The 27,965-nt window shown below is 39.9% G+C and overlaps 1 protein-coding gene across 8 annotated transcripts; it reads right to left on the reverse strand.

Moving 5' to 3' along the window:
• Positions 1–76: 76 nt before the first annotated feature.
• Positions 77–27,957, reverse strand: cald1b (caldesmon 1b). 8 transcript variants are annotated; one of them, XR_003461326.1, is made up of 18 exons: positions 17,952–18,168; positions 17,548–17,651; positions 14,050–14,178; positions 12,540–12,855; positions 12,426–12,449; positions 11,701–12,342; positions 11,235–11,270; positions 11,077–11,144; positions 10,186–10,432; positions 9,983–10,108; positions 8,720–8,763; positions 8,560–8,638; positions 7,329–7,460; positions 6,757–6,906; positions 5,091–5,162; positions 4,954–4,978; positions 3,442–3,478; positions 77–2,004 (listed from the first exon to the last, which is right to left on the reverse strand). XR_003461326.1 is itself a non-coding variant. In XM_027272632.1 (18 exons), exons 2-16 carry the CDS (start codon positions 17,619–17,621, stop codon positions 4,970–4,972), a joined length of 2,148 nt encoding a protein of 715 aa, XP_027128433.1. In that variant the 5' UTR covers positions 17,622–17,651; positions 17,952–18,168; the 3' UTR covers positions 77–2,004; positions 3,442–3,478; positions 4,963–4,969. The 8 variants fall into 8 exon arrangements, 6 of the variants coding, with proteins under 6 accessions (XP_027128433.1, XP_027128432.1, XP_027128430.1 ...); XR_003461325.1 differs by having other exon boundaries at positions 77–2,007; XM_027272632.1 differs by having other exon boundaries at positions 4,963–4,978.
• Positions 27,958–27,965: the final 8 nt, after the last annotated feature.

Below are 27,965 nucleotides of genomic sequence, written 5' to 3' on the forward strand. Positions count from 1 at the left end.
ATAATTTCACAGGTAGTTAGGAAGGACAATGAGGCAACGTCTCCTCCTCACAGCTCAAATCAAAACAACAGAGCGCTTTTTCCTTTTTTTCTTCTTTTTTTTTATTGCTGAAGCAAAAACAAACAATTCACCGCAACAATACTGAAAGACTCACAATACATTTTGGCAGGATTCAACTCATGTGCACTGCTGACGGGAACACCAGGGTACAATTTAAAAGTTAATTACAGGCATCGCTAAAACAGAGTGCATATAAAGCCTTATTGCTGCTGCAATGCAAAGTCAGTGGCATGTAAACTGATGATAGATGAGCAAGACTGTTATCTGCTTATTAAAGGTCCAGTATATAGGATTTAGTTGCATCTCGTGGTGTAATCGCTGCATTGCAATCTCCTCACATCACCTACCCACATAATAATCCTTATTTCCTGGTGATTATACATGCATGAAAACATAGTTGTGAATATTATATTCCGTGTCTGCCTTATTCTGAAAACAGAGCTCCATCTTACACACTGCACCTTTAAGAAGAATTGCTTTTGGTCACTGAATAGTTGTTAGAGTGGATACTCGCTTACACACATAAAGAATAGACTTGGTTGGTGCTTATATAACATAATAATGTGCCACGAGTCAAAAAGGTAACAAACCCAAGTGTTGTTGACAGAAACGCTGAACTGCCTGCATACTGCGTTAGTCTGGCTGCAGTCCTGGGCACTGATATTATGATCTGGTGGACTTATGTGTACCACTTTATTATAAGGCACCTGTTATAAGGGGTTATAAACTCATAAGTTTGCATTTGTTAACAACAGGAGTTGTTGTTTCTGCAGTTGCGAATGTTAATAAGTTGTTGATAAAAGAACTTTGGTCCTGCAAAGCTTTTCCTGGTGTTAAGAGGTGAATCTGTCTTTCTAAATCATTAAAAGTAGAAGCAAGAAGCAAAGTCTACACTAAAGTATTATGCACATTTTTAAGCTGATGGTGACGCTAAATGAAAGGTTAGGGGATCGCCAAAGACATTACAGTTCATGCTGAGGGAGACATGCTTCATAACATTCGATAGTTGTCGAGATATTTCACTCAAATCCAGATGAACATTAGATGAAAAGTGACAGGATCACTAAAGTCATTAAGGCACCAACCTTCAGGGATCTTGGATGTCTGTACAGAGATTTATGCCAGTTTATATAGACAGAGAGATACCTCATTGGATAAGTCAAAAATGTGAGCTGCTGGTGGCACTAGACGAAAAGTCAGGGGAACACTAAAGTCATTAGGCTTCATCCTTTGGGGATCATGTATGCCTGTACCAAATTCCATAGCAATGCATCCAGTCGTTGATGAGATATTTCCCTCTAGACCAACAGGTGTTGCCATTACTAGAGCCTGCACTCATAACTGACTTATTATTTTTTTTAAAGAGAAAGTGGTACCGACTCCTTCATGTACAGGTTAATCACCCAACGTCATGGCAGTATGCTCTAACAACACAAATGCGACCTGTGACAGGGGCATTAAAACAGCCTTGTTTATCACATGGAGTCAAAATAGTGACCATCATCCCAAAAAAAGCAGTGAGTGTGTATGAAAATAAAACACAAAGGCTTATTATTGGGTGTAAGCTACATGGCAATACATCACCAGAAGAGCAGACATGTCAGTGTGGCTTGAAAGCAAAATATAACATTTAAGCGACCGGACAGCCAGATTGGATACTACACAATCCATTATTTATGAAGCATTTAACATGTGGTACTTTGTCCTGTAAACCCTTACTAAGTCTGACATACTCAGGGATTAGGTTACAGTGCAAAAGTTACTTGTAAAGATATCGCTGGAAGACTTCGATGCTGCTCATCGTTTCCTCATTCTGGAGTGAACTTCAACGCGGGAAATGGGAGTTTGTTGAAAGGAAATGGATGCACATACAGTAGCAGAGCCTTGTGATTGGTCAGGTAAGGCTTCATTTAAATAAGGATGTTAACGGTTAGGGTCTTGTGCCTGCTAATGGAGAAAGAGAGAGAGACAGAGAGAGAAGAGATCTATTAGTCAATGCATCCGTCATTTTAAAACAACATTATCAAAGTTTATTACACGTTAAACAAGAGTAATCTCAGGGCTGTTAATCAAAACTTTTATATCCATAATTCTCCATATATATATATACACCGTGTGTGTGTGTGTTGAACATCAGAGTGAGCTTGCTGACATTCACCCTGCAGTAAAAGTCAGGACACCTCCCTGTGTGATTGAAAGCTGTAACTTTGTCATTTGCCCTTTACTTCATTCCTCAGCAGTCTATTTCTGATGAAGAAGTGGGAAGGTTACAAACGAGGGCCGCTATTTAGGGTTGAAGCTGACACTCGACAAACAGTTTTCCATTCCTATTGTTGACGCACAAAGCGGAAAGACAGCTTCACTGCACCAACATCAGCAAAGGTTAAACGTCTTTTTTAAAACTGTCCCTACAGGCTGCAGGGGCATGTTAGGTCTTTATCATCAGCACTGAGTGAATAAGCCCGGCGATCGAGCACGATCTGTTGTTTAAACGGTTAGTAATCCTCCCCAGCAGTCTGTTGTAATGTGAAAATCAAGCAGCTGCACTCTGGTATGCCTAACAGCTCACCGACACCCTGCTTGGCATCGGACAGCCCAGGTGGCACTGGGTGAACACTGCACTGCAAAGATACGACAGCCATCCCAGGAGTCTGGAAGGTTCTTTATACTGGGAAACAAGGTCAGGGTGAGGGCTTTTTTTTTGTTTTTTAAATATAGAGCACAGTGTCACAGAGTTGAGCCTGTGCCCAAAAATCTCCAGCAGCAGATTTGATTTACAGTGAGCAGCTAGTCTGGCACAAAGGAAGGCTGGTGAGTTGTAGTGGTTATGAGTTCACAGACGGATATAAATCAAGATCTGCCAACCCCCCCTCATCCAGAAAATGTTTTGAAGGACAGACACATCTCATCTAAACTCTGCTTCCCACAGGACTGATCAAGATAAACCCTGGCTTAACATGTAGTATGTGCACATTGGTGTAAGTATTTAGGTCCTTAAGTAAAGGTGGGAAACCCCAATGTAATGATACTTTATTACAGGCAAAAGGAATATTGAATTTCTCATCTAGTTTTGGGCAGAAAAAAGCGTTTCCTAAAATGTCCTTCAAAGTATCAAAAGTCGATATCCACACCAGTGGCAGCCATCATTATATATGATTATTATTCTATTTTTATCACAAATGCATTAATATATGCAGGATTTTAATATTTTAGCTGGTCAAGGTTTACATTTTAGTTTAACATAATCTTTAAAAAAGTTCAATATAGAGTAGTTAAAAAATAAATACTCAAATACACAACCTCAGAATTGTTTTTGAGAGATTGAGAGTAAATGTACTTAGTTACACTTAACTGCTATATACAGATACTTAAAAAACTTACCATTAGTAGCAAACTTGCTCTTGGCTCCAAAAGTCACCTGTAAACAATTAGGAATGAAGGAAAACAAAATAAATAAAGGAAAGGGAAAATCATCATCTAATGAAATGTTATAGTGTTTAAACAATTATTCAGCTTATTATGAGATTATGTTTGAGCTTGGGTATGTGGTGAACCACAGGATGAATAACTTTCACTACATTGAAGCCAATGAGGATGCAGGAAATCATCTGAGGAAATCTTAGACCATGAGAGGTTGGTGTAAGAGTGATGGAGTGATGTAAAAAAAATATCATATTAAACACAATCAGAAGTGCTATTTTCCCTGTCATACACAAAAAACAAAAACAAATCAAAGATCATTTTAAAACACCCCTGACTCTTAGAAGATACATTATACACAACACTCAAATGTAACTGCATGCACAATCATCTCTGTAATTCAATGACTATCTTGGCATGAAGAAGCTGTGCACAGTGCAGCCAAACATCCTGTAGCAATAGATCACAATTATGTATGAAAGCAATCCATGTTTCAAATGACTAAAACATAAGAACCAAGTAATATTATTTATGATATAATATTTATATTCAAAGCCAGTGTAGGAACTACCCATAGCATCTTCTTCATCACACTGAAATCAGTCATTTAATTTCAGTTCAGGCAACTCAAAGAGACGTTTAATTTAATTTAAAATACATCCTACTTTTAACAAGAGACAATTATTGTATTTATACTAATGAGTTAGGGACTGTATGGAAATTATTAGGTGGAGAGCCAAAAACACAAATTATTTTTAAAAATAACACAACAGTTGGGATGAAAGTGCATAAAGGCCAACAAGGCAACAAGACAATTTTTAAAATTGGTGTTTTGAAAGAATGGTGTCATCTGCATATAGTCGAATATACCTTTTATGACCTGTTTTATGAGCTAAAGTTTTTTATGTAACTTTAATGAAACTATTATAAGAAATCTAACATGGAAAGAAAAAAATCAAAAAAATCTGGAATGTAAAATAAGAAAATGAAATATAAATAAACGCCTTTCCCTGCTCTTCCAATAAAACAAGACTGCGCTAACTTCGGAAAGAAAATAATACTAAACTCCTCAATAAAACAAGACTGCACTAACTTAAAAATAATACTAAACTCCTCCTTTTTTCCACCCCATCTCATAATTTTTGTACAGTCCATTGTTAAAGAATCACGTGTAAATACAGTAATTAGATTATTTGTTTACCATCTGATTTGACTGAACTGAGAAACAAAAACTCAACAGTGTTGCCAGATTGGATTCTTACATGACATTTATTGAAATATAGCCATTTACCTTTTAAATTAAAGAAAAAGTAGCCGGATTTTGTGTTTAAAAAAAAAGCCAGTCTAGCAACACTGACACCAATCAATCATATGCATGTTGAGACAGCATTAAAACGGTGTACACATCACAAAGATCAATCACTCGCTGGTGGAGCGTGCATTAAATGTCGTTGCCACAGATCTGCAAATTACCTCATTTACCTGTCTATTAGGTAGACTGAATGAAACAAACAAACAGAACCACGTCACTTATAAAGCCTTTAAACATAAAAATCTCCCTTTTTTCCAGTAGAATCGTATGCATGTGTGTGTGTGGGGGGGTGTGTTACCTTGGCAGGCGCAGGGCTCTTCTTGGTTTCCCACATGCCACGTTTGCTACCGATGTCACCTGGTTTCACGTCCTGTCACAAATAAGACCAACCATGATCCTTTTAGTCTTATGCATAAACTCGAAACTCTCTGCTACAAGTAAAAGACATGCATTAAAAGTAGAAAAGTATTACCAGAAATATCATGGTTAGAGTTAGAGTATGCTTAACATGTTTATATTTTTGTGCTTAACGTGTGATTTTTATGTAAAATTATTGTTTAACTAAAGCAACTAAAGCTCACATTACAAAACAACAACTGCTACACTACTACATGCAGTAAAAAGTACAAGATTTCTCTAATACTTGAGTTAAGTACCTAAAAATTGATATTACAATACTGGAGTACAGTATATGTTGGCATACTATCACTGCAATGCAATGCAATTATTTAGTATTTATTATGCTTCTCTTCTGATCATTAGTGGTAATAATGTTGAAATGTGTGCAAAATGGTACCTTTACCAGTTTGAAGAGTGGACAAATAACAGCAGGAAAGGTTTGAGTGAGGAAAGCTGAGAAAAACGAGTGCAAGGGGAAAGAAAGGCAGACAAGAATTAAACATACGGACCAAAGAGAGAGAGAGAGAGGGGGAGAGACAAACATGTATTAAACTGTACTGCCGTACAGCTTCTTCCCATCAGGGGGAGGTATTGCAGCATAAGTAAGGGTAATGTTATACCCACTACTCAGGCCAAGACGTTTGACACTAAAGATATGTCGCTCATAAATTTCACGTTAGAACAATGTTACACATCATTCAGCAATGCTACTGCATGTGGACAGAGTGCAATGTCTCCAGAAGACCTGGTAAGACGAGCAGCTGGTGTCCTACTTTAAGAAAAGGACACAGTGTTTAGCAAGTACTCGGTTACAAGTGAACCCCCCCACCTATCGACACCATATGGTAGTAAATGAACAAAATAAATCACTTAACATCTACTCACTTGTTGGTTGTTGTTGTCAGGGTTGAAATAGGATAATAATGTCTGTGTGTGACAAATCTGAGGGGACGCGACCTTTTACCCTTGCCCGAAGGAGACTTAAAATAAGGAGCCACAGTGATTGAAATATATAGTTCTTTGGCTTAAATACAAACCGGAAAAAAAGAAATCTATAACTGTCTGAAAGTGGCGTATGGTTTATGGGCTGTAATATAATCTTGAAATACCTATAGAGGCCCAAGTGACTGATGTAAAGAAGGGTGAGGAGGCGGCTGTGGAAGGAGGCACGTTGGCATTAAGCCAGCTGACACATAACTGCTGCTCGGTGCTTTGTGGTTTGACTGTTGTTAGCAACAATGGGAATAATATTCTTCCTGCGTCTAATTTCTCACAGGTTTCGGTTTTAAATGTTGCAAAACTGTCACATCGTGTAAAGAATAATACACAGCGGGGGTTTGGGGGAGCTTTGGTTGCAGATGTTGTTAAGTAAACCATCCATGTGGTGTCACTAGACTCCAGCTTAGATATAACGGCTGCAGCCAACAAAAGTCTGGCATGTTGATGTGCTAATGATCACATCACACATCATTAGCATGTACAGAATATCATGGGGATTACGCAGGTGCCTAATTTACAACGGTGTGCATTGTGTGTAAACGAGACTGGGATTTATCAGGCTTTACCGCTGGCTTTGCTGGTGCTGGTGCTGGTGCTGGTGCTGGTGCTGGTGATGCTGCTGCTGGTGCAGGTTCTGCTGCCTTCTCTGCCTCTGCGGGCTTTGCCATCCAACTGTTGACACGTCCCGCCACGCCTCCTTTGATACCAGCCAAGTCCTGGAAAAAAGAGACATCTCAAACACTCAGTCACACATCAGTAAATCTCTGCATCCTCCCCTGGGTGTTCAGACTTTGCTGTGCTGGCCTGGCTCTGTTTTCTTTCAGGCCTTTCCTACCTTGGTGATCGATCAATATCACCTGCTTGCTTGCCTTTATATAACAGATTATCTTCCTTGCTTATTCTCTTGGTGCCTCCTGGAAAGTTGGTTGGCTGTTGATTGTGTTTAGTGTAGCCTGATGTCATCTTACACAAGTTTAAGTTACTACTGACTACACAGTACGGTTTGCTTGAATTGAGTTGTGTTCAATAAATAATTCTGGTTCACTAAAACATTTGCCGTGTGGTCCTTCCTCTTTGTTACGCTCGTCAACTAGCCACACATAACACACTCTCACACTCCCTTCTCTCTTTCTCTCACCTTGTTGGCAGGGGCTGGGCGTTCAGAGGGGCTGCCGACGTTGCCTTTCTCCCACATGCTCTTGATGCTGCGCGTGCCTCCCGTGGGAATATCCGCCACTGTAGACTTGGGGGATTTGACTTCTTTGTTTCCCTGTGGAAAATTCAGGATGGATTTCACTACGTTTACATGGGAAAAAAAAAAAGCTCTGCATCGAGGATCAGTGGTGGAAAGTAACATAGTACTTTTAATGAGGATTTCCATTTTATGCCACTTCTATTTCACTGTTTCTGAGGCAAATATTAAATAATTTCTCCACAATATCCTTTTGACAGCTCAACATTAAAACATATTATACTGTTATAAAACAGAAATGAATTGTAAATGTTTCAACTTGTGATTTCTGGCTTGCAGCCCCTTACACAAACTCATTGTCTTGTCATGTTTCACAGTCATGTGTCAGAGGTGTCAAGACAGATTTAAACTCTAAACTTCTCAGACGATGCAATTTAAACAGGTGTGTGAGGCACAAAGAGGTAAAATGATTTAATACCAGACAAAAAAAAGAAGATTCAGTTCTTAATGTACTAAAAATATATATAATCTCAAAACTAGTAGTTAAATCTAACTCTACCTCGACCATCTACAAATGCCCTTTACACACTGAGGCATCAACAGTACTCTTACTAAAGTTAATGTGTTGTATTGGTACTTTTACTAAAGTTAAAGTGATGTATTGGTACTTTTACTTTAGTTAATGTGATGTATTGGTACTTTTACTTTAGTTAATGTGTTGTATTGGTACTTTTACATAAGTAAAGGTGTTGTATTGGTACTTTTACATAAGTAAAGGTGTTGTATTGGTACTTTTACTAAAGTTAAGATGTTGTATTGGTACTTTTACTTAAGTTAATGTGTTGTATTGGTACTTTTACTAAAGTTAGGGTGTTGTATTGGTACTTTTACTTTAGTTAAGGTGTTGTATTGGTACTTTTACATAAGTTAAGGTGTTGTATTGGTATTTTTACTTAAGTTAATGTGTTGTATTGGTACTTTTACTTAAGTTAAGGTGTTGTATTGGTACTTTTTCTTTTGTTAATGTGTTGTATTGGTACTTTTACTTTAGTGAAGGTGTTGTATTGGTACTTTTTCTTTAGTTAATGTGTTGTATTGGTACTTTTACTTTAGTTAATGTGTTGTATTGGTACTTTCACCACTGACGAGGATAGTGTATAACATTGTGGAGTCTCACCTGGATGGCAGAGGTGTACTGGTCCATTCTATTGCCTATCTTGGTGACAATTGGAGTGTGAGACACTCTGGCTCCGGTGCTATATGGGTGAACAACATATGGGACATTAGTGCAGCTCACCAATACAGGAATGTTTATTTTCATGTTACTATGAACTCACTTTTTCTGGGCTGATTTGCTCAAGAATTCTGCCTTCTCCCCGATCTGTACAAAACAGCATAGTTAAAGGTTATAAACCAGTCAAACTGTCCTGGCTTCCTTCATGTCTCCAAGGCGACCTCGCTCAGAGGCCGGACAGTCGGTCCCCAGGGAGGTCTCTCTGTACTCGGACACTGTGTTGGTTGCTGCCTGAGTGATTGAGCTGGAGAGTATGGTTGTCAGCGTGCCAGGATACACACACACACACACACACACACACGCACGCACACACACACACACACGCACACACACACACTGTGTACTGCTGTTCCAGATGAATTATACCTCCCATGTACAAGCCGAGCACACACAATTCTCAACATTCCTCCAAAAATACTCCTCCAACAAAATTACCCAGTCATGGTCTTGTTTGACGAGGGCCATATTTGAGGACAGCACAGATGCCAGCTTGAATCCTTTTTCTTGTTTTTTCTCGTCAACTAATAATATATGGGTAATATCAGAGGAATTATAAACAGAATCTAGCAAAACAAGCAACCACATTAGGCCACATGTTTGACTATAGAGGGAAACGGAGAATAATAAATGTAACGTCTCACAGCTCAAGATAACAAATACAAACAGGTCTGCAGTTGCATGGGGGTAAATGACAACATTTAACGCTTGTAGCAATGCTTAAAGAAATAGTTTGAGATTTGAGAAATATATTTTCTATCTGATATGAAGCTACAGACAGGAGCCAGTCTTCCACCTCCCAATGCCCATGATGAATATCACTAACAACAAATAAAGGGTAAAAACTACAATATGTTGAACTACTTATTGGTGCAGCGACTGTCTTGACTGACGGTGATAACAATGCTCAAATAGCTTCAGGGGGGCTGTTAGGTGGATTTTGTTATCTTTGGACAAAACCGCAGTCGTAGTTTTTTAGGCTTCAACTCTCAGCATGAACACGAATAAGTATGTTTCCCAAAATGTCAAACTAGACTTTACAAACGTGTGTCTCATATAAGTAAACTGTGTGGCTCTCTGTGTTTTGCCCTACATGAAAAACTTTCCACTACATGAACTTAAGAACTTAAAACCTTTGGTTTGTTTCATTAAACAACATGGCACTAACAGGTCTGAGGTGTTCAAAGTTGGAATAAATGAGCACCACCAAATATCTAATCTCTGTATAGCCAAATTCCTCTAGCGGTGAGTGAGAAACCCCTCTGGAAGAAGATTTCTAAGATGTCTGAACCTCTGCTCCAAAACTCACCTTTGAGGAGCCTTTGGGACTGATGGCAAAGGCAGGTTTTGTAGACTCTTCCTCCATCTGCTTCTTCTTCTCTGCAGCCTCCGCCCTCCTTTTCTCTATCTCCTCCCTCATCCTCTTCCTCTCCTCCTGTTACAAACACCACAATTGTCACACATTCAGATACAGATTCCATTCAAAAATATAGTCCTCCAGTCCATTCTCACCTGTTCCTTGGCTTTCTTGTCCTCCAGCTCCTGTTTCTTCTGCTTCTCCTCCTCCTCCATGATCTTCCTCCTCTCCTCTCTCTTCCTCTTCAGCTCCTCCAGCTCGGCCTCTGCGTCCTGCTGCTTCTGCTTCATCTTCTCAAACTCCTCGCTTTCTGCATTGTTTCGTCGACGCTTCAGCTCCTGCAGCTTGCGCTCGGCCTCCAGTCGCTCCTTGTCGTCGGCCGCAGTGGAGGGAGCATTGTCCCTGCTCACAAACACATGATTATGCGAACATGCTCATAGTGTTTTCCAGGTTTGTTACTTAGATACCAGCATTTGGTAAACACAAAGTAAAGCTGAGGCTGGTGGGAATGTCACTAGTTTTATAGATTTTTGGTCATAAATAAGTACACAGAAATGTGTATAAATGATATATTTCACTGTAAATTTTAAGGATTTTAATTCAGTTTTTAATTTAACTCAAAACTTTTACACTAGTTTTTCCAATTTAAAAAAAACAAACAGTAAAATTACGGACATTATCTGTAACTTAAGAACCCACCTGTTATTTTAAGTATGCCAATAATGACTAACTACAGTTATTTCCCATTTTTTTACAAAAAAACTCTGTATTAATTATACAATATCATATCTTTTCTGGTTTGCTATATAAAGGCTTATGTCGACACTGACAACTTAAGATTGTATTTCTGTAATTATAAGGTAAGTCTCATTCGTTTTATGTGCTTTTATATTCAAACTATGTAATTATTATTACTATAGATCATATTGATCCTACAGTACCTGCCTGACATCATTCACATTCTTTACACTGGACTCTGTATATTGATCTTCAGAGCATGTCTGAACCAAAAGTCATATAGAGATGGGAGGTCCGGTCAGTTTTACCTTGACGTCTTCTCTGTTTTCTTGAGTTTATTCTCAATGAAAGCTCCGTTCTGTTTGGTTGGTTCGTTCTTGCAAACAGAGGAAAACAAAAGTTAGACATCAAGACACTTTTCTGACGATATCGTCCATATTAGAAAATAATGCATCAGGTGTATTACCTTTTCCTTAAAGCCAAATCTCTTCGGCTTCTCCTCCTTTTACACAGAAATGGAAAATAATTATTAAAATCAAAAACAGGCGGCTCGGAAAACATAATATTGAAAGAAACCATCAAACACTGGTGCAATTCAAGGCCTGGCAGTGAATGCAACACAGATGTAAACTGAAGACACATGACACTGTGACATCCTCGACACCAGCACCAGCTCTTTTATCCATGTGACAAACAAAACACTGTGACCGCACCGCAGAACCCATATCATACATCCAATAACGACACAGTGAGAACAAAGCCTGGATAAATCAAATGTGGTCCTCACACTGCCCCTTAATCTTCAGGACTACAGACTTGTGTTACATGAATGTGTCTGTGTTCTGTTACTTTACAGATGGGGGACGTTAATTGAGTTTTCCAGGTTTTTGAAGTGGCTTTTGGTGAAAAGACGAATAAGTCACAATCAGTACCTCCTCTTTCTTCTTCTTCTCCTCCATCTCTCTCTTTTTGCGCTTGTCCTCCTCCTCTTTCTTCTTCTTCTCCTCAGCCTCCTTTTTCCGCTTCTCCTCCTCCTCTTTCTTCTTCTTCTCCTCCAGCTCTTTCTTCTTCTGCTTCTCCTCCTCCTCCTTCTTCTTCTTCTCTTCCATTTCTTTCCTCCGTTTGTCCTCCTCTTCTCTCTTCTTCTTCTCCTCCATCTCCTTCTTCTTTTTTTGCTCAGCCTCCTTCTTCTGTTTTTCCTCTTCCTCTTTTCTCAGCCTCAGCTCCTCCATTTCCTTTTGTTGTCTCTCCTCCTCTTCCCTCTTCTTTCGTTCCTCTTCCTCCTTTCTCAGCCTCTCTTCCATTTCCTTTTGTTGTTTTTCCTCCTCTTCCCTCTTCTTTCTTTCCTCCTCCTCCTTTAGCTGCCTTGCCTCTTCCTCTTTCTTGAGCTTCTCTTCCTCTTCTATCCTCAGCTTTTCTTCCATTTCCTTTTTCTGTCTTTCCTCTTCTTCTTCCTCTTTCCTCTTCCTTTCTTCTTCCTCTTTGTCAGCATCAGGGGCAGCTTCCTCTTCAGCATCTTTCTTTCCTGAATCCACCTCTACTTCTGTTTCTGCAGCCTTCTCCTCAATCTCCTCCTGTAAATGTAGGCACATGTTTTGTGTCAATATCTTGGACGTTAAGTTGGCAAAAAGGAAAAATAAGAGTTTGTGTTGCTCACCGTTCTTGATTCCTCGACAGCTTCCTATCATAAGAAAAAAAACCAACATAAGATCTAAGAATAATATCACTTCCGACTTAATTATTCTACACACAAAACCGTCTTTCACGTTACCTTCTCCTCTTCCTTCTTGTCCTCTTCCTCTTTCCCCCAGGAGTTCATGTCAGTGTCTGCCACCTCCTCCTGAGCTGGCTTCTCCTCCTCTTCGTCTGTCTGCCTCTGTCTGCTGCTGCTGATGGAGGACTGCTCTTCCAGTGTGCTGTCTGTACCATTGGTGGTGTTCACGGTGGGGTCAAACTCCTTCTGTCTCTCCATGGCCTCCTTCATTCTCCTCTGCCTGCGCTCCTCCCTCTTGGCCAGGCGGTCCAGCAAAGCCTGGTCGTCATCTACACCTTCGGTTCTGGTTTCGCTGGTGGAGGTCTCCGTCACACTGTAATCACATGAAATACACCTGATATTTAAGGCGGATCTCCAAATGAAACAGTTTTTTCAAAAAAATGTCTGAATGAACTTTTCAACCTTAATAACATAACAGCCTTTTGGTTTTGGTGAAACTGGATCATGTTTTATAGAGGAAATGTTTTCTGGATTTTCACTCTGATGTTCTCCAGCTGCTCTGCCACAACTCAACAGACTTTTTCTGATGGAGTAAGGCAAACTGCTTCAAACTACAGCTGCTGTTAGCTCAGTTTGTTAGCCGACAAGCCTCCACTGTAAGCTCAGTCTTAATGTTTGTACCACAGGTGTTTTGGACCACTGGTAAGGGGATGTTTTTAGCCCGAGGGGGGGGCACAGAGGAATGCTGATGGGGACTGGAGCTGATGTCATGCCAGAACTAGAGCTGGGAAAGAATGCAATGTAACTGGGATAGGCAGCCTCTATGGACACGAAAACAGAGACTGGAGTGGATGTTGATGGAAGAAGCTAAGTAGAGAAAATGAGAGCGTGACCAAGTGTAAGCTGCCGGACAAGAAGAAATCTGGGACGTACTTTTAGTCATTGGTGAGAGCTTGGTGAAATAAAAGGCTAAAAGACAGATGATGGGCTTTTTGCTGTTGGACTTGTAAGTAATATTAACTGGCTGGTTTGTCTTGTATTGTTGCACTTCATCATAAGTACTAAATTCATAACAAATACACGTGTACAGCTGTCTGGAGTTATAACAGTGGTGTTGCACTCTGAAACTGGGAACATTAAATCTCAAAAATATCAACTTCTATGCAACATTAAGTGTTATTTATAATCAAATAAGAACAAAGTATCAATGGTATTATACAGTCATTAAATGGCATGGCTTACTCAACCAACTCAACCAGCCAACAGTCAACAGCAATGGAAAACTTTCTGTATCTTTTTTTGTCCGGTACATCCTGAACATACCTGAGGATAATCAAGTACTGAGAGCAGCATACTGTAAATCCACTCAGCTCGCTGGTGAAATCCACCATGCAACACCTCTCTGCTGTCCAACAGCAGCTTAACTCTTAACTCTTCTTCTGCTTTGGTGTACAGCTGTCAGTGGCGAAGCTTTGCCATAGTTGGGAGGTTTTTGTTTCCTCTTCTCTTTTTGTCCCATTACACAACGTTAACACTACCTCGTATGTAGATCTCATCTACATTGTACCTGTTGGTGTCGATCACATCAGCGGATCCAGACTCCCCTGAGTCCGCCATCATCTTCTTCCTCTCCTCCCTCGCACGTCTCCTTCGCTCCCGAGCTTCCTCCTCCTCATCATCGTTGGTGTAACCCAAACTAAAATATAATATAGTACACATACAGATGCACACTATGTGTGTTTGTTTTTATACTCCAAAATGAGCAGTTAGTTATAGTTCTGTTAAAGTTTTGAGGGCATTATAATTAGTAGCTGTAGCTGAGATATATTGAGAATGTCAATTGTAAATAAAAATAAATAAGATCTGCTTGTGACCGGGTTCAGGTTATATAATCAGTTGTGATAGGTTCATAAATCTGAAGGATGTTTAGAGGCCTGAAGAGCTCAAAGTATCCAGTATGTCACAGGGAAAAAAGCACAAATATATCCATTATTTTATTTGACATTGATGTTGTGAACCCCTGATATAAGCCACACTCTCTGGAGCTAACCTCATAAGATATGATGGAGACGGGATATGCCACAACAGATGGAAAACAGACAAAGGAATAATAGGAAACACATCCAACATGTGTCTGAGATCTAAATGTCACAAGAAGAAATTGAGGTATAAGAAACCCAAAGGAATGACCCCCATGGCAACACATTTAATCAGAGACAGAGACGGTGTTGGCAAGACAAAGCGGAAGATAAAGTGATAAAGATGACTAGACAAAAACAACTTTTCCATCCTCTCCTGCCCATCTCGCTGACATCTTGCCATTGACCTTCATCAAACTGCGAGTACATCCACAGAGGGACTTTTTGAGCATGCCAAGCTCTATCTTTCCAAGCATTAGTCAGCTTTATGAGGCACAGAGAGAGAACTTGAAATGGCTCATTAATAGAGCATGGGTATTATTTCCCTCTGCTCTTCCTGAATCCGCAACACAATGATTCGCAGATGTTGTGAGAGGAAGATGTGATGGGAATCACAAGAATCTTTTCTGTCTTTGAAACACAAACAAAGACTCAAACATCGTGGAAATCCAACAAATCCTCAAGGCAAGGGTTGCTCTAAATGGCACGGGTCGCCCCGGGAAATCACTGAGGAAGTAATTCAATTCAATATTACTCCACCCAAACGTGGAGGCCTGCTGTGAGAGTGCTGTCAAAATGTCACAGTTACATTTCCAGACGAATAACCCAGAGGGACGTGAAACATATTAAATGGAGGGAAACATGATGAGAGTTTCTTGGCTAACGGAACAACCTGAGAGAGATGGAGGAAACGAGACTAGCTGAAACTGTCAGAAGCATTCAGAGAAAGCTATCTTGTGTTGAAATAAAAATGGCAGTCGGGACATTCCAGCGTCTGCAGCTTTTCCTCGGGCTGCAGAGAGAGGAGCTCGGGAGCTAAAGGGGGCAGTTAGGGGCAGAAAAGGAAAGGCAGGCTGGGCTGGCACCGCTGGCAAAGCTCTGTCTGCAAGACTGTGAGAAAATTGTTAGGAACGCCTTCGGCTCTGATACGACATCTGATATGATAGCAACTGACTTCTGAACTGCAAGAAAATAATGTGTTGAGCTGTGACTGTGTGGACATCTTGACTACTTTCTCATGGCCACCATTACTTTAAAAGATAAAACAGATGATATTCCAGTAAAAAGACAAAAATCTACATCAAATTAGTTACTAAAACAAGAGTAAAAAGAAAGTGTTGGGGACATTTTTCAAGCCTTAAAGGTGCAGTGTGTAGAATTTAGTTGTACATAGTGGTGTAATGGCTGCATTGCAATCTCCTCACATCTTCCTAGTGTGAAGGAGAAACAACACTTGAAAGTCTCTTAACAGAAATATAAATATTCTTATTTTCAGGTGATTATACATGCATGAAAACATAGTTATTGATATTTTATTCCATGTCTGCCTTATTCTGAAAATAAAGACCCCAAATCTTACACACTGCACCTTTAATATAATTTGAACTGTTGACTTATATCGAAATTTAGCCTCAGTTGGGACCCTACAGTTGTCACAAATGTGGAAATTAGCTATAGAGATTAAAACCATTATTTGAACCAGGCTGTAAACATGTTTATTTTTGCTGTGAAGTTGTGCGGTTTAAAATGGGGGCTTGTGGGGACTGACTGGTTCTGGAGCCAACCTCGAGTGGACGTTCAAGAAACTGCAGTTTCCGGCACTTCTGCACCATAGGCTTCGCCTCACAGACGACATTTTTATATAGCTCAAAAGTCGTCATTGGGATATGCTAAATGGGAAACGAACACAGCGAGTTCTCAGCTGTTTAATGTTCTCAGAGCACAAAGCGGTTGAGAAACTGCAGATTTTATGGCACTTCCACACTGGCTTCATTTTCACAGACAAGGAGTTTGCCACTTGTGTGGGACTGAATAAAAACAGTGGCCGTGTTCACTGTAATGAAGGAACATGCCCAGTGTAACAATGTGGTTTTAATATATTTTTGGAGAACAATGGACGTCTATGGAACCAAGGGAAAAAGTATAAAAACAGACAAATTTGTAGGTAATTTTCTGACCTCAAATCCAATTTATGTTTTTCTTTGGTTGATCTTGAGAGTTTGCTGTCTGTAGGCTCTGATAGGAGAAAAACCGTCCAATGTCTGATGTTTATTTTAAAGCAGCTTAGTAATTAAGTTATTATCTGCAATTGTGCTAATTACTCAATTTGAGGTCCATATGAGGAGCTTGTTTGGTTTTACTATGAAACTCCCGTGGCTCTTTTAGACAGTCGGCCTCTGAAGATCGTCTTCCTTTGGATACAGTCTAAAGAGTCAAACGTGCAAGTTGAATGAACATTTTAAGAACGTCAGCAAAACCTCTTTAACAGCATTGTAACATTTATCTGAGCACAAAGAGCAAGGGAGGGAGGGAGGGAGGGAGACGACAGAGAGCGAGAGACAAATCCAAACAGCAGCACAGTCGACTGACTCCCTAATGAGCGAAAAAGGCAGTGGAGATCATTAAGCCGTCATCGCCTGAGCACCATCCAAGTGCTGTCTTCTCTACTCTGCACACCACTCTCTCATGCAAACAACACACAAACCCCAAGACAGACACAAATACACACAGTAAGCCTTCATCACTGAGCATCTGTCTCCAAGACTAATGCGTCATTAAAAGACAATGAAAAAAGATTAAAGATCTCTGCAGTGGCGGTAACGTTTGTCCTGGCTGCATGGGGTTAAAAACAGAAAACCGGGACCTACGTGTGAGCAGCTAATGTCTAAGAAATCTGGCAACAACTGTTCATAACAGTTTATGAAAGCGATCAAATATGGTTTAGTGAAACTGAAAACGTATCAGGTTTGTTTTGTGAGTCAGAGAGCCAAGCACTGATAACAAATGAGGCTTTAATGGTGTGGTGTAGGATGACCTTTTATAGCATTTCACTGTTTCCCTACTAAATTTAGTGTGCATGTCTGCAAAAGTGTGCCTGTGTGTGTGTGTGGTTTTTTTTGCACATATTCTTGCATATTCTTACTCACTTGTCAGCATCCAGGCGCATCTGCTCTCTCCTCTGCCTCCTCAGCTCCATGCGACGGTCAAACTCATCATCCATGATGCCCCAAAGTTTCTCCTCACTTTCTCACTGGAAGACACACAGTTGTGATGTCAGATTGTGTGTGTGTTGAAATCAGTCCAATTAGTCAGCAGCTTGATCAACAATGTTTTAAACAGAGAAACAAATGCTTGGAAAATCCATCAATATGCTGCAGTGCATGGAACATTTTTTATAGTACAGTGGGATCCTAAAACAATCATCAGGTTTTAACAGACCCTCACAACAAACATTTTATAAAAGAATCAGTAATTTTATAAATGAGCTATAGTGGACCACCCAAAACAGCTTCATGTCATGGATAGAAACAGAAAGATCCTGTTGGTTTACCTTAGCAGTAGCTGAAGTTTAGTCCATGAACAGCAGTCTCTGCCCTCTCTTCATACATCAACTTCTACAGTCTGGTTTATATCTCAGCCCTTCTTGCAGCACAAAGAATTCCTGCTTGTTCTTACAGAGACTTTAACTACCAGAAAAGGCAAAGCCTGCCTCTCTGCTCCTCTCTCTTTCTCTCTCAGCCTCCCTCCTCCTCCTCAACCTGACTCCTGCTCTCTCCCTGTTTCTCGCTTTCCCCTCCCTGATCTCTGAGTTCAAACTCTCAAACGCTTTCCCTTGGTTTGCCTTGGTTATCCTGTTTTCTGTGCTGTAGCTCTTTCTTTTCTTTTTTTTTTTTTAAATGTGTCTGTTTTTAATTTATTCAGCATACCTTTCTGAATGAATGGACTCCTCTGAAGGTGCAACATCCTGCTCTGTTTAACTGTTCCCTCATAGGCCACCCTGAAGTTTGTCCTAATCGATCTTAAATCAGCTGATAAACCATTTAAGTAACCCATCATCTATCTTTTTCTGATAAGACATATATTCCTGTTGTCTCAAATTTTGTGTGTCTTTGAGGGTGCATCTCTACCACTGAAGAATTTTAAGTCATATCTGTCAAGATTTTAGTAAGCAGGGTTCATATTGATCTAGAGCAGACTGATGCTCTGAACTCTACTGTAACACTGATGATGAACACTGAAGTTTGTTCTGTGTTTTACACTCAAAACTCTAAAGAGATGCAGCCTGAAAGACACGGAAAATAATAATCTACAAAGAGTCTGGTTGAACTTGAGACTATATTTATTGGTCCCTTAAATTCTTTTTCACTCATAGATGATGGGCAGTCATGTAGCGGTGTCCTGGGGGCAGTTAGGGATTCGATATATTGCTCAACACCTCGGCAGTGTCCAGGAGGTAAACCGGCACCTCTCCAGCTACCATTCCACACTCCAAACTACTCTTCCCAAGCCAAGTCCCTATGAACTGAGCTTCTGCTTTGCCATAAACTACAGTCTGATAAATAAAATACTTAATCAAACTATACTAGTACGAGAACAAAACACTCCTGAGACACTGCACATCCTCTGGCTTTTAGGAAAATTATGTCAAAGCTACATCTCCATTGAAAAATCTGCCACAAGAAGAAAGTAGAAAGTATTTTTTGCCTCTGGTTTATTATTTTGAGTCTTAAGTGTATGTTCAAATTGTGTCTACTTTTGTTCATTGCAGATCTACTGAAACATCCCTCTGACATCAGACATGATGAGGTGTGAAGGTAATGTTCATTGCAGAAATTACCTAATTTGTGTATGGCCTTTAAAACAATTTGAGTTGCACCGTGTTAACACCTTCAACCTGGAGAGACAATTTCAAACCACTGCCAATAAAAACACTTTATCAAATGTTATTTCTTCTTACATTAAACACTTAACCAGCTGCACAATACACCATCAAACATCTCATGACCACCTTGTTTAAGTCTTTAAGAAAAATTTTGCCAGTACCTCCAGCCAACAGATACTTTTGACAGTGTGAAACTGCAGCGTGTCAGCAAGTCGGTCGCATTCAGAGGAGGAAGGAAAAATAAAGCAACGAACCAGCAGTTCCAGACACATTGGCTCAGTACATAAAGTACTTCTTTTTTTTAAATAAAATATTTTCCTGTGAAATCATCCAACGTGATGACAGTTTATGACGAGATATCTGTTTTAGACTGTGTGAAAATGTAGGATGTCCGTCAAACACAAACTCTTGTAACATCAGCGAGTACAAAACTTTTCTTTTTAGTTGGTGCTCAGTGAGACAAATGACAGAAAGTTGTTTTTCCACGTTTCTAAAGAAATAAAATATCCAGCGAACTCCCTCTTACTTTGTATGTACTCTCCCGAATTATTACAAATAGAAAGCTTCTTCAAGAACGGTTACATCTGGGGGAACTAGACTTGGTTATAGTGGAAACAATCCTACCTAGGCTATATACCACCAGCAAAGGAACTTGTAGAGGCTTCTTGGATGAGCAGTGAAATGTCTTCATCGATTTACAAACAAGTCCAGTTGTTCCAGATTGGAATCAACTGGATGACTGAGAAGCTTGTCTGTCGATGTGTTAAAGTTGAAATTTAAAGTCAAATTTTAATTGTAGGACAAAGATTTTGTATTTTTTGCAGCAAGATTTAAATAATAACTTATTATTTTAGATCAGATATTGATCACAGAATGTTTTATGTAAAGCTGCGCCAAACAAATTAGCCTCAGTGGGATTAATAAAGCTGTTTTGAATTTGAATTTGATGAGTATGGGGTTTGTTATAACTGTGACAAATGGAAAAACCAGCTTAGAGCAGAACTGCTACATCTATGCACTGAATGAAGATTGGCTGACTAAGCTCACATTTTCACATGAGACATAACAAGGCATCCAACAGACTGGAAAATAGTTTTTTAGGACCCCCTGTGGCAATTACAGCAGAAGGACAACACTAAATAAATGTTTGGTCAGCCTGAGTCAGCAAATGTTAGCTCAGCTTTTAGTCCAACTTTGATATTTCCTCTTCATGGCTCACTTAAGAAAGTGAAAATGAATCTTAAGACAGTGGTGAAAGAAACCAATTACATCCATCTAAGTACTAGGACAGAAACATCTGTTACAATATCTGGCATGCCCTGACATCTCCAACACAAACACACACACACACTTACACACACATTAATTTGTTTGACATTTGAGGACATGCTGAAAGAAAATGATATGTGGGAAATTTTTCTGGCCTGAAACCGTGCATCAATCGTCTTCTGTAACAACATACCAAAAGAATAGTGGGAACTGAGATAAAGTGAGCTCATAGTGTCAAATCAACAACACTTTATTCTCTCTCTCTCTCTTATCATGCATCTTCTCTTATCGTAGCACACTTAAATATATTTGAGGTCATGTAACATTGTGATAAAGAGGGCCACTTCAGTATCATCCCTTTATTTAGGACTCTATATCTTCAGATCTGAAGAGGAGCCCACCAACAGTCACCATATACAGTCACAAAGGCTTACAAACAGAGTGGGTCAAAAAAAAGGCCTTTTTCTAAAACATCCACTTCACCAATAACAAGACAGTCGAGAGCTTTCCTGGAAAAGAACGACAATCCTTCACACATCACTTCCCTGGAACATGAATTATCAAAACCTGTATTTTGGACAGAACATTTGTGGAGGTTTGGAGAGCTGGTTGTTGCTAATGTATAAAACATTATGATCTGTAGAGATCAGGGAGGAAGAGCTTGAAAAATAAAAAACAAGAGCATGGACTAAGTGAATTTTTTCGCCTCTCTGGTGGCGTAGCTCTGAACAGTTGATCCATCCAGAGTGATTTATCCCAACAACTATTGGATTAATTGTTGGGAAATTTGTTACAGATATTCATGTTGCCCAGATGATAAATAATAATGTTGGTGATCCACCTGGCTTTTTAAGTTTTCACTGTGAAATTCTCAATCTTCAATCAATGGTTCCAGACAATAAACATATTTGATGATCCCTTGACTTTTTCCTCTAGAGCAGTTGTTCCCAAACTTTTCCTGGCATGCCCCCACTTCAGAAAATCCCCATCACCCCACAATTTTTGTTAATCATTTTCAAAGTGAAGCAGGAAGCAGCTGATAAAAATCCAGGTCCAGGTTTAGTGAAATAAAAGAGGTCAACAGGATAGCATTAAAAAGAAGCTCCTGTCTGGATACTGCTATGAACTATTGGATGTACTGGTGTGAACTTTCAGGAACCACCTCGCCCTGAAGTTGAAGTGAAAAAATTCATCTAGCACCATCAAATCAAATATTAATTGTCCAGTAAACTGTCAAATAGCTGCAAACAAATTACATTTACATCAAGCCTCAGCTGTACTTTGTTAGCATTGTCATTGTAAGCATCCCCCACATAGCTACAAGAATAATTGTGGACTTCTTTGGAATTAATTAAGATTTGCTAAACACTGATGGGTTTGGCTCAGGACGTAGAGCGTGTCGTCCTCTAATCAGATGATTGGTGGTTCCCAAAGGCTGCACCATTGGCGTGTGAATGATTAGCTCCCAAACGGATGAGTAAGGCATCTTGCATGGTAGCTGTCAGTGTATTAATGAATGAATGAATGAATTTGAAGTATTAAGACATAAAAATAGGCAGTGTATGTTATTTTGTACAACCTGTACAGTATGTTACAACTTCTGTCAAGAACCGACAACTTTGTTGTCTACTGTAGAGACTGAAACTCATCATTGCAGCTTTGGAAACAGTTTTCACTACAGAAGTCTAGAAGTACATTTTCAATATTAGGTATTCTACAGGTGCAAGTCATGTGTTCATTCAACTTCAGCTCATATTTGCAGGATTACCACCAGATGCAGGTGTCCAAAACTGCCCTCAACCCTCCTCCCAACATCCTTCACATCGCTCATCATTACACAAAGTGTCCCTCACAGCGATGGTATAGGAGGTATTTCAGCTATGTGGTCTCTGGTCTCCTGTACAGTATGTGAGCCAACATCAATCAACTATCATGTCAAGGGCACCTTGTGTCCAGAAGACATCATGATCAACACAGCAGTTAATTTAGTGACGCCATTACGTCATTGAGATGTGAGATACACATCAATACATCTCAAATTAAAGGTTCTACTTTCCAGCTCCAGAGATAATTTTTCTCACTGTCAAACACGAGACAAACTGTTATCCATCACTCCCTCACAAGTGTTCTTATATGGGACCAATTATGGTCGGGAGGATGACAAAGGCTGGTCTGTTTCTAAGCCAGGAGCTGGAGCATTATGGACTCTATGGAGCTGACTGACCTGCAGACTAGCAGCTCACTGACATGTCAAGAGTTGTGATCCAGATCCTGTTTGGATTGGCCCAGATCCAGCACCAAACTCACCACTCTGGCAGCTTGAGGTGGATGCATGTCCACCCCCCCTACTTTGTTCACGAATGTGGATGCACACAGTGAGAGCACAGATGCTTACTTAAGTTGAGAGTTCCTCAGAACAGCTGTCCCATCAGTCACCTGACAGGTGATTTGTATGGATTAGAGGTGTGTTGTTGGCCTGCTATAATGCTGAAATAATCCAAGACTCTTAGTTTAGAAGGAAGACATTGTTGTGATCTCCTCATGTGGACTTGTTACAGGGCTGTTAGTCTTTCTGTCATGAGGCGGAATCAGGTTCACAAATTGTTCCCACATGACGGATACCCAGGACAAACTCATACATCTGTAACTGGTTTGTCTCATCTGGGCAAGCTCTCCCTTTTGTGGCCTGCTGATAGGATCAAAAGCTGGTGCGGCACCTCGTTCTCTTTACCTTCGCACGGATGGAAACTCATCATTGGCTTACCAGTGGCCATAGCACTCACCTTACCTGCTCATTCATATAGATGCTGCAATAAATCAGTTCTCACAAGGAAGCAAATCTGGCTTTCTGATAGCTGCATCTTTGCCTGGCAGCTATTCAGTTAAAGACAGTTTCCACTTCCAATGTTTGAGCTAATGATAGCTCTAGCTCCAAAGGTAGCACAGACCTGATCCTTATTTATGTTCCATAATGTTGAATTATTCCTTCAATGGACATGGATGACTCTAAAACAGCTGTTATGTTACAGAACTCTCTATTTCACCTCTACCAGGACATGTTGCTATCCTTAGTTAAAATGTATACATGCAGAAGAAGATAAAAACACATATAAACCTACTTATGAGAGATTTAACTACAATATGAGCTACAAAATGTAGACAGAGTATTCGGAGCCAGTGGAAATACCCTTTTTTTTACATATTCAAACATCAGCTGCAGCTGGTAGAACATATTTTTGAAACCTGACATTCAACTTGCTCTGTGTGTATTTTATCTACAAACCTTTCAGAGTCAAGTCTGCAGTTGTTTTACGTCTAGATTAGACTGGGATAACATTCAGGAGAAATACTGACCCCAGCTGCAAAGTAGAAGGTAAAAAAAAAGGCTTCCAACAGGTTTAAGGGAGTCTACTGAAAGCACGCAGATTTCTGGCATATTTAGGTGAAAAACTACATGATGTGAGTGAGTGATGAGTGATGTGAAAGAATAAATAGTTCAGTTCATACCTCAGTGACAAATATTGGAGCAGTGGACTCATAAAATATACTGACTGAAGTTATTAAATGTGATTCATGGATACAGTTATAAAACGTTGCAGTTGGAAGTCCAATGCCGGCATTGCCCATCAAAAGAAGTTGAAACCCACATTTGAGTCCTTTGAGGATTTATAAGCCTTATAAGACATTAGCGCTTAGTATCTAAAACAAAAGTTAAAGGCCATCCACTAAAAGCTCCATAATTGCATCAGTTGCATGGTCCTACTTATTCATCCCAGCCTTATGTACACACCATGTGCTATTTGTATATTGTCTGGCTGGATGACCAGTGTCTTTACAGAATGTTTGCCAATGTGTTAATCAGACATCAAAAGGGGGCAGAGGAAAGCATTATGTTCTATTAAAGGCTGTTTTTTAATGCATGATTTACATTTGGTTTGGCAAGTTGAAGTAGACCTCACATAGCACTTCAACCAGGAGAGACATGCAGGCAGCTGGATGTTAGAAACTGTACAGCTGTTTTCCCCTTGTAATCAGGTCTAACTACAAAAAGGGACACCGGGAAATAAACTGTGATAAGCTGGCACTGACGTTTTTTAGGTAGTCAGTTTACTGCTTACCAAGCTATCCTATCCAGCTACTAGATGCCTGAGGCTACCTGCCTGTGTTGTGCTAATATTATAGGTATAAATATATAACCTATATATAACTGTATTTTTCCCTTTTTTACTTTTATTCTTATGGAGTTGTAGGAAATTTAATCATTTCCATTTACTGGATGTCTTAAGCTGGTTTACCTGCACAGCTGTGCATGTTATAAACTGTGAGAGTATCATGAGTATTTATTTCATCATCATTGTAAGTTACACTGAAATAACAGCATCAGCTAAATATATATACATAATATATATACGTGTGTAACTCCACCGCCTAAAATCAGACGAGGTTCTTGTTAAACGATAAGGAAAGTGCTTCAACGCGCTTATAGAATAAACAGTTGCCTGAGAGGCGTTTGCAATCAATCAAAGACGCCGCAGCTGCTTACTCCACTTGACCAAACATGGTCACGTATGACCAGGATACAAATTCCACTCAAGTTTACAAGTCACAACATACTGTAGTGGTGACCTTTTCCGCTGCCTGTTAAAATGTTTGTGTACAGTTTGCTTGAAAAAGGGAGTGTGTTGTCTTGTGGACGATAACCATTGAGTGGTAAAGTGGAGATCTGTAAGCATCTTCAGCTGAGTGCTCTCTAGCTCAGCTTTAAAAGGACACGAGGAGTCCATCATCGACTGACAGGTGAGCCTTAAAGAAGTAAAAGTTGTACTTGCTTGTGCATGACAGCAACTTAGAATGATCGTTGAACGTGTAATGAAATATCTGGCCAACCCAAGAATTCAAAGCTGAGTTAAAGTTTCCTCCTCGGCTGGGCATTCATTGGAAATAGATGCAGCTACGTGCACTCCCTGCTCTGCATCCCATCAGCCGAGATGGTGTACTTGGCCTCCTTTTAAGGAAGCACACAGGCAGTGTTAGTTGTAGTGTCCCAGCTTGGCAAGGTGCAAGGGCCATGGACAGTGAGCATAGTTTATTGTAGGAAATACCTGCTGCTATCCAAGAATAACTTATTTCCATTGTGATTGGAAGAATACGCCTTCTGGGAGGTAGGAAGTATGTCTAGAAAGCTTATTGTCATTGTTTCTGTCAATAAAAGTAAACTAACTATGGCTGATAGAAGTGGATTTTACATTATTCAGGGACAATTGTACTTGAAAATAACTCTAGTATTTATGTTATTTATCCTTAAATCTAAGTAGGCCTGATGGCACACTGATTGCTCATGAATGACTCCGTTAATGTCAGAGCCACTAGCGCTCACCTCTGGCCCTCCTGTAATTTGCTCATGTGGAAAACCATTTCCTCTATTTAGAGTGTCCCACCTGCACAACCAGAGAGCCTCCTCCTGTGTGTAATCACAATGTTTTTAAGCTACAAAGACCCGTTTGTGCTCGGAGAACATTAGCAGCTGAGTCCTCGCTGTATTCGTTTTCTCATCTGGCAAATCTGAACCATTTAAAAATGTCGACCGTGCTCGTGTTCACAAGATGGCTCGTATCCAAGCGGGCAAACTCCTTGGCTCTGAAGTAAAGCCAATGCGGAAGTGCCCAAAACTGCAGTTCCTCCAACGGCCACATGGGGCTGGCTACAGAAGTGAGTCAGTCTCCATAAGCGTCCATGTTAAAATGTTCAACTTCACAGCAGAAATAAACATGTTTACAGCTTGGTACAAAAAACTGTTTTGGTCTCTGTAGCTAATTTACCAATTCAGCAGTGAGGTGGAGGCAATGACAGTATAAAAAATGGACAGAGCATGAGTGACATCACCCGTAGGTTTCTAAAGCGCTGTTTTGAAGTCAAAAATATGTGGTATAATGTCAGTGCCTAAAGCCTATGAAGACCACAGCAACCAAGTCATGATGGTACTGTTTAATACCAGACTGGCTAATTAGTCAAATTTCTGCTGACATGCAATAACAGCGCTTCAGAAACCAGACGCCTACACCGTCCATTCTTATATACACAGTTGGTGTTTGGGTCATAGGGAACATCCATCTACAGCTAAATATGTGATTAAATACAACTCTGTGAACTCTTTTTTTGTATTGAGGTAAAGCTGTGTGTTCAGCATCTATGGTGGAAGGTGTGCACAAACATGTGACCGTACATATGCAGCTGTTTCACTCTCATGACGTGAAATTATTTCAGTAAACAAACAGCGGAGGGGATGCTCGTGAAACCCAAACACACATATCCAACTCTCCAAAGCGAGATGAGTCCATGCTCATAAACTCACACACTCCAATCCATGCGCTTTATCTTCAATACCATCTAAGGAATAGGAGTCCGACTTGGCATGTCAACAACGGCAAACAGCTTTTCCACAGCTAGGCGTCTGCTCAGCGTACGAGCAACTGAAAGTCAAATTATGCATTCACTGCTGTGCTGGACACAGAACACATGCAAGTTGCTAAGCTGCAAGAGAAACCTGGGAGCTTGAAGACACTGATTTGTGGAAGTGTACAACGACAAAATGCATGTGCAGCTCACAATTACTTCAAGAAAGATGAATAAGAGATTTGCCACTTCATGTCCTGTCTTCTTAATACTATTTATTGTATGCAACTTGGACGCAGCACCTTTCAATTCAGATCCCCCCTGCAGAAATATACTCAATTATACAAGCGTTATATTTTCAGCTTTACAAGAATCTCTTGAGGAGTTAACTACTGAAATGAATTGTTGCTTATTGACTTTTTATTGCATTAAATCTAAACATTGCAATCAAAGTACAATCAAATTTGCCCTATGGGGGAGTATTCTGGATAAAATATACAACTATGATAAGAAAAGTATTGCTTCTGTCAGTATTTGCAGATTTCTTTCATCTTGTCCTGCTGTAACTTTGCCTGAGGATATCTGCCCTTAAAGGAGATTCATGATAGGTACTGTACGTAAATATATAAACATTTCAAAGGCATAGATCTACTCTGAGACACATATTTTCCGAGGAGGAGCAGATAAATGCAGTATCTGTAATATGTAACATAATTTAACAAGCAAGTTTTTGAATTTAGAGCATCTCTTCTTAATCTGAAGCAGCTGGTTAAGTTTTGTTGAGGAGCCACACACCTACTTTGTCCTGACATCAAATGATGACACAGCAGTCATTAGTGCTGCTAATTATCTGCTCGAGATTGTTACAAATGTCTAATTCAGTCGAGTAAAACAGATTTCATTATAAGACAGCATCACACATCATCATCATCAGACTTACCAGGCAGACAGACCAAAGTGACCGTTCCTGCTGGAAATCAGCAGAGCGAGAGCGACCAGAGGTTTATAAGCCCAGCATGC

The sequence above is a fragment of the Larimichthys crocea genome, chromosome XXI (genome assembly GCF_000972845.2).
Source record: "Larimichthys crocea isolate SSNF chromosome XXI, L_crocea_2.0, whole genome shotgun sequence".
NCBI lineage: Eukaryota > Metazoa > Chordata > Actinopteri > Sciaenidae > Larimichthys > Larimichthys crocea.

What these genes read in the sequence shown, in the direction of transcription:
- cald1b (XM_027272629.1), bottom strand. Translation starts at nt 17,621, where the DNA reads ATGGATGATGAGTTTGACCGTCGCATGGAGCTGAGGAGGCAGAGGAGA. An exon ending in ACAAGAAGGAAGAGGAGAAG is followed by an intron (nt 12,450 to 12,539) that starts GTAACGTGAAAG and finishes TTCTTATGATAG; the next exon opens with GAAGCTGTCGAGGAATCAAG. An exon ending in AAAACAGAGAAGACGTCAAG is followed by an intron (nt 10,433 to 11,076) that starts GTAAAACTGACC and finishes GTTTGTGAGCAG; the next exon opens with GGACAATGCTCCCTCCACTG.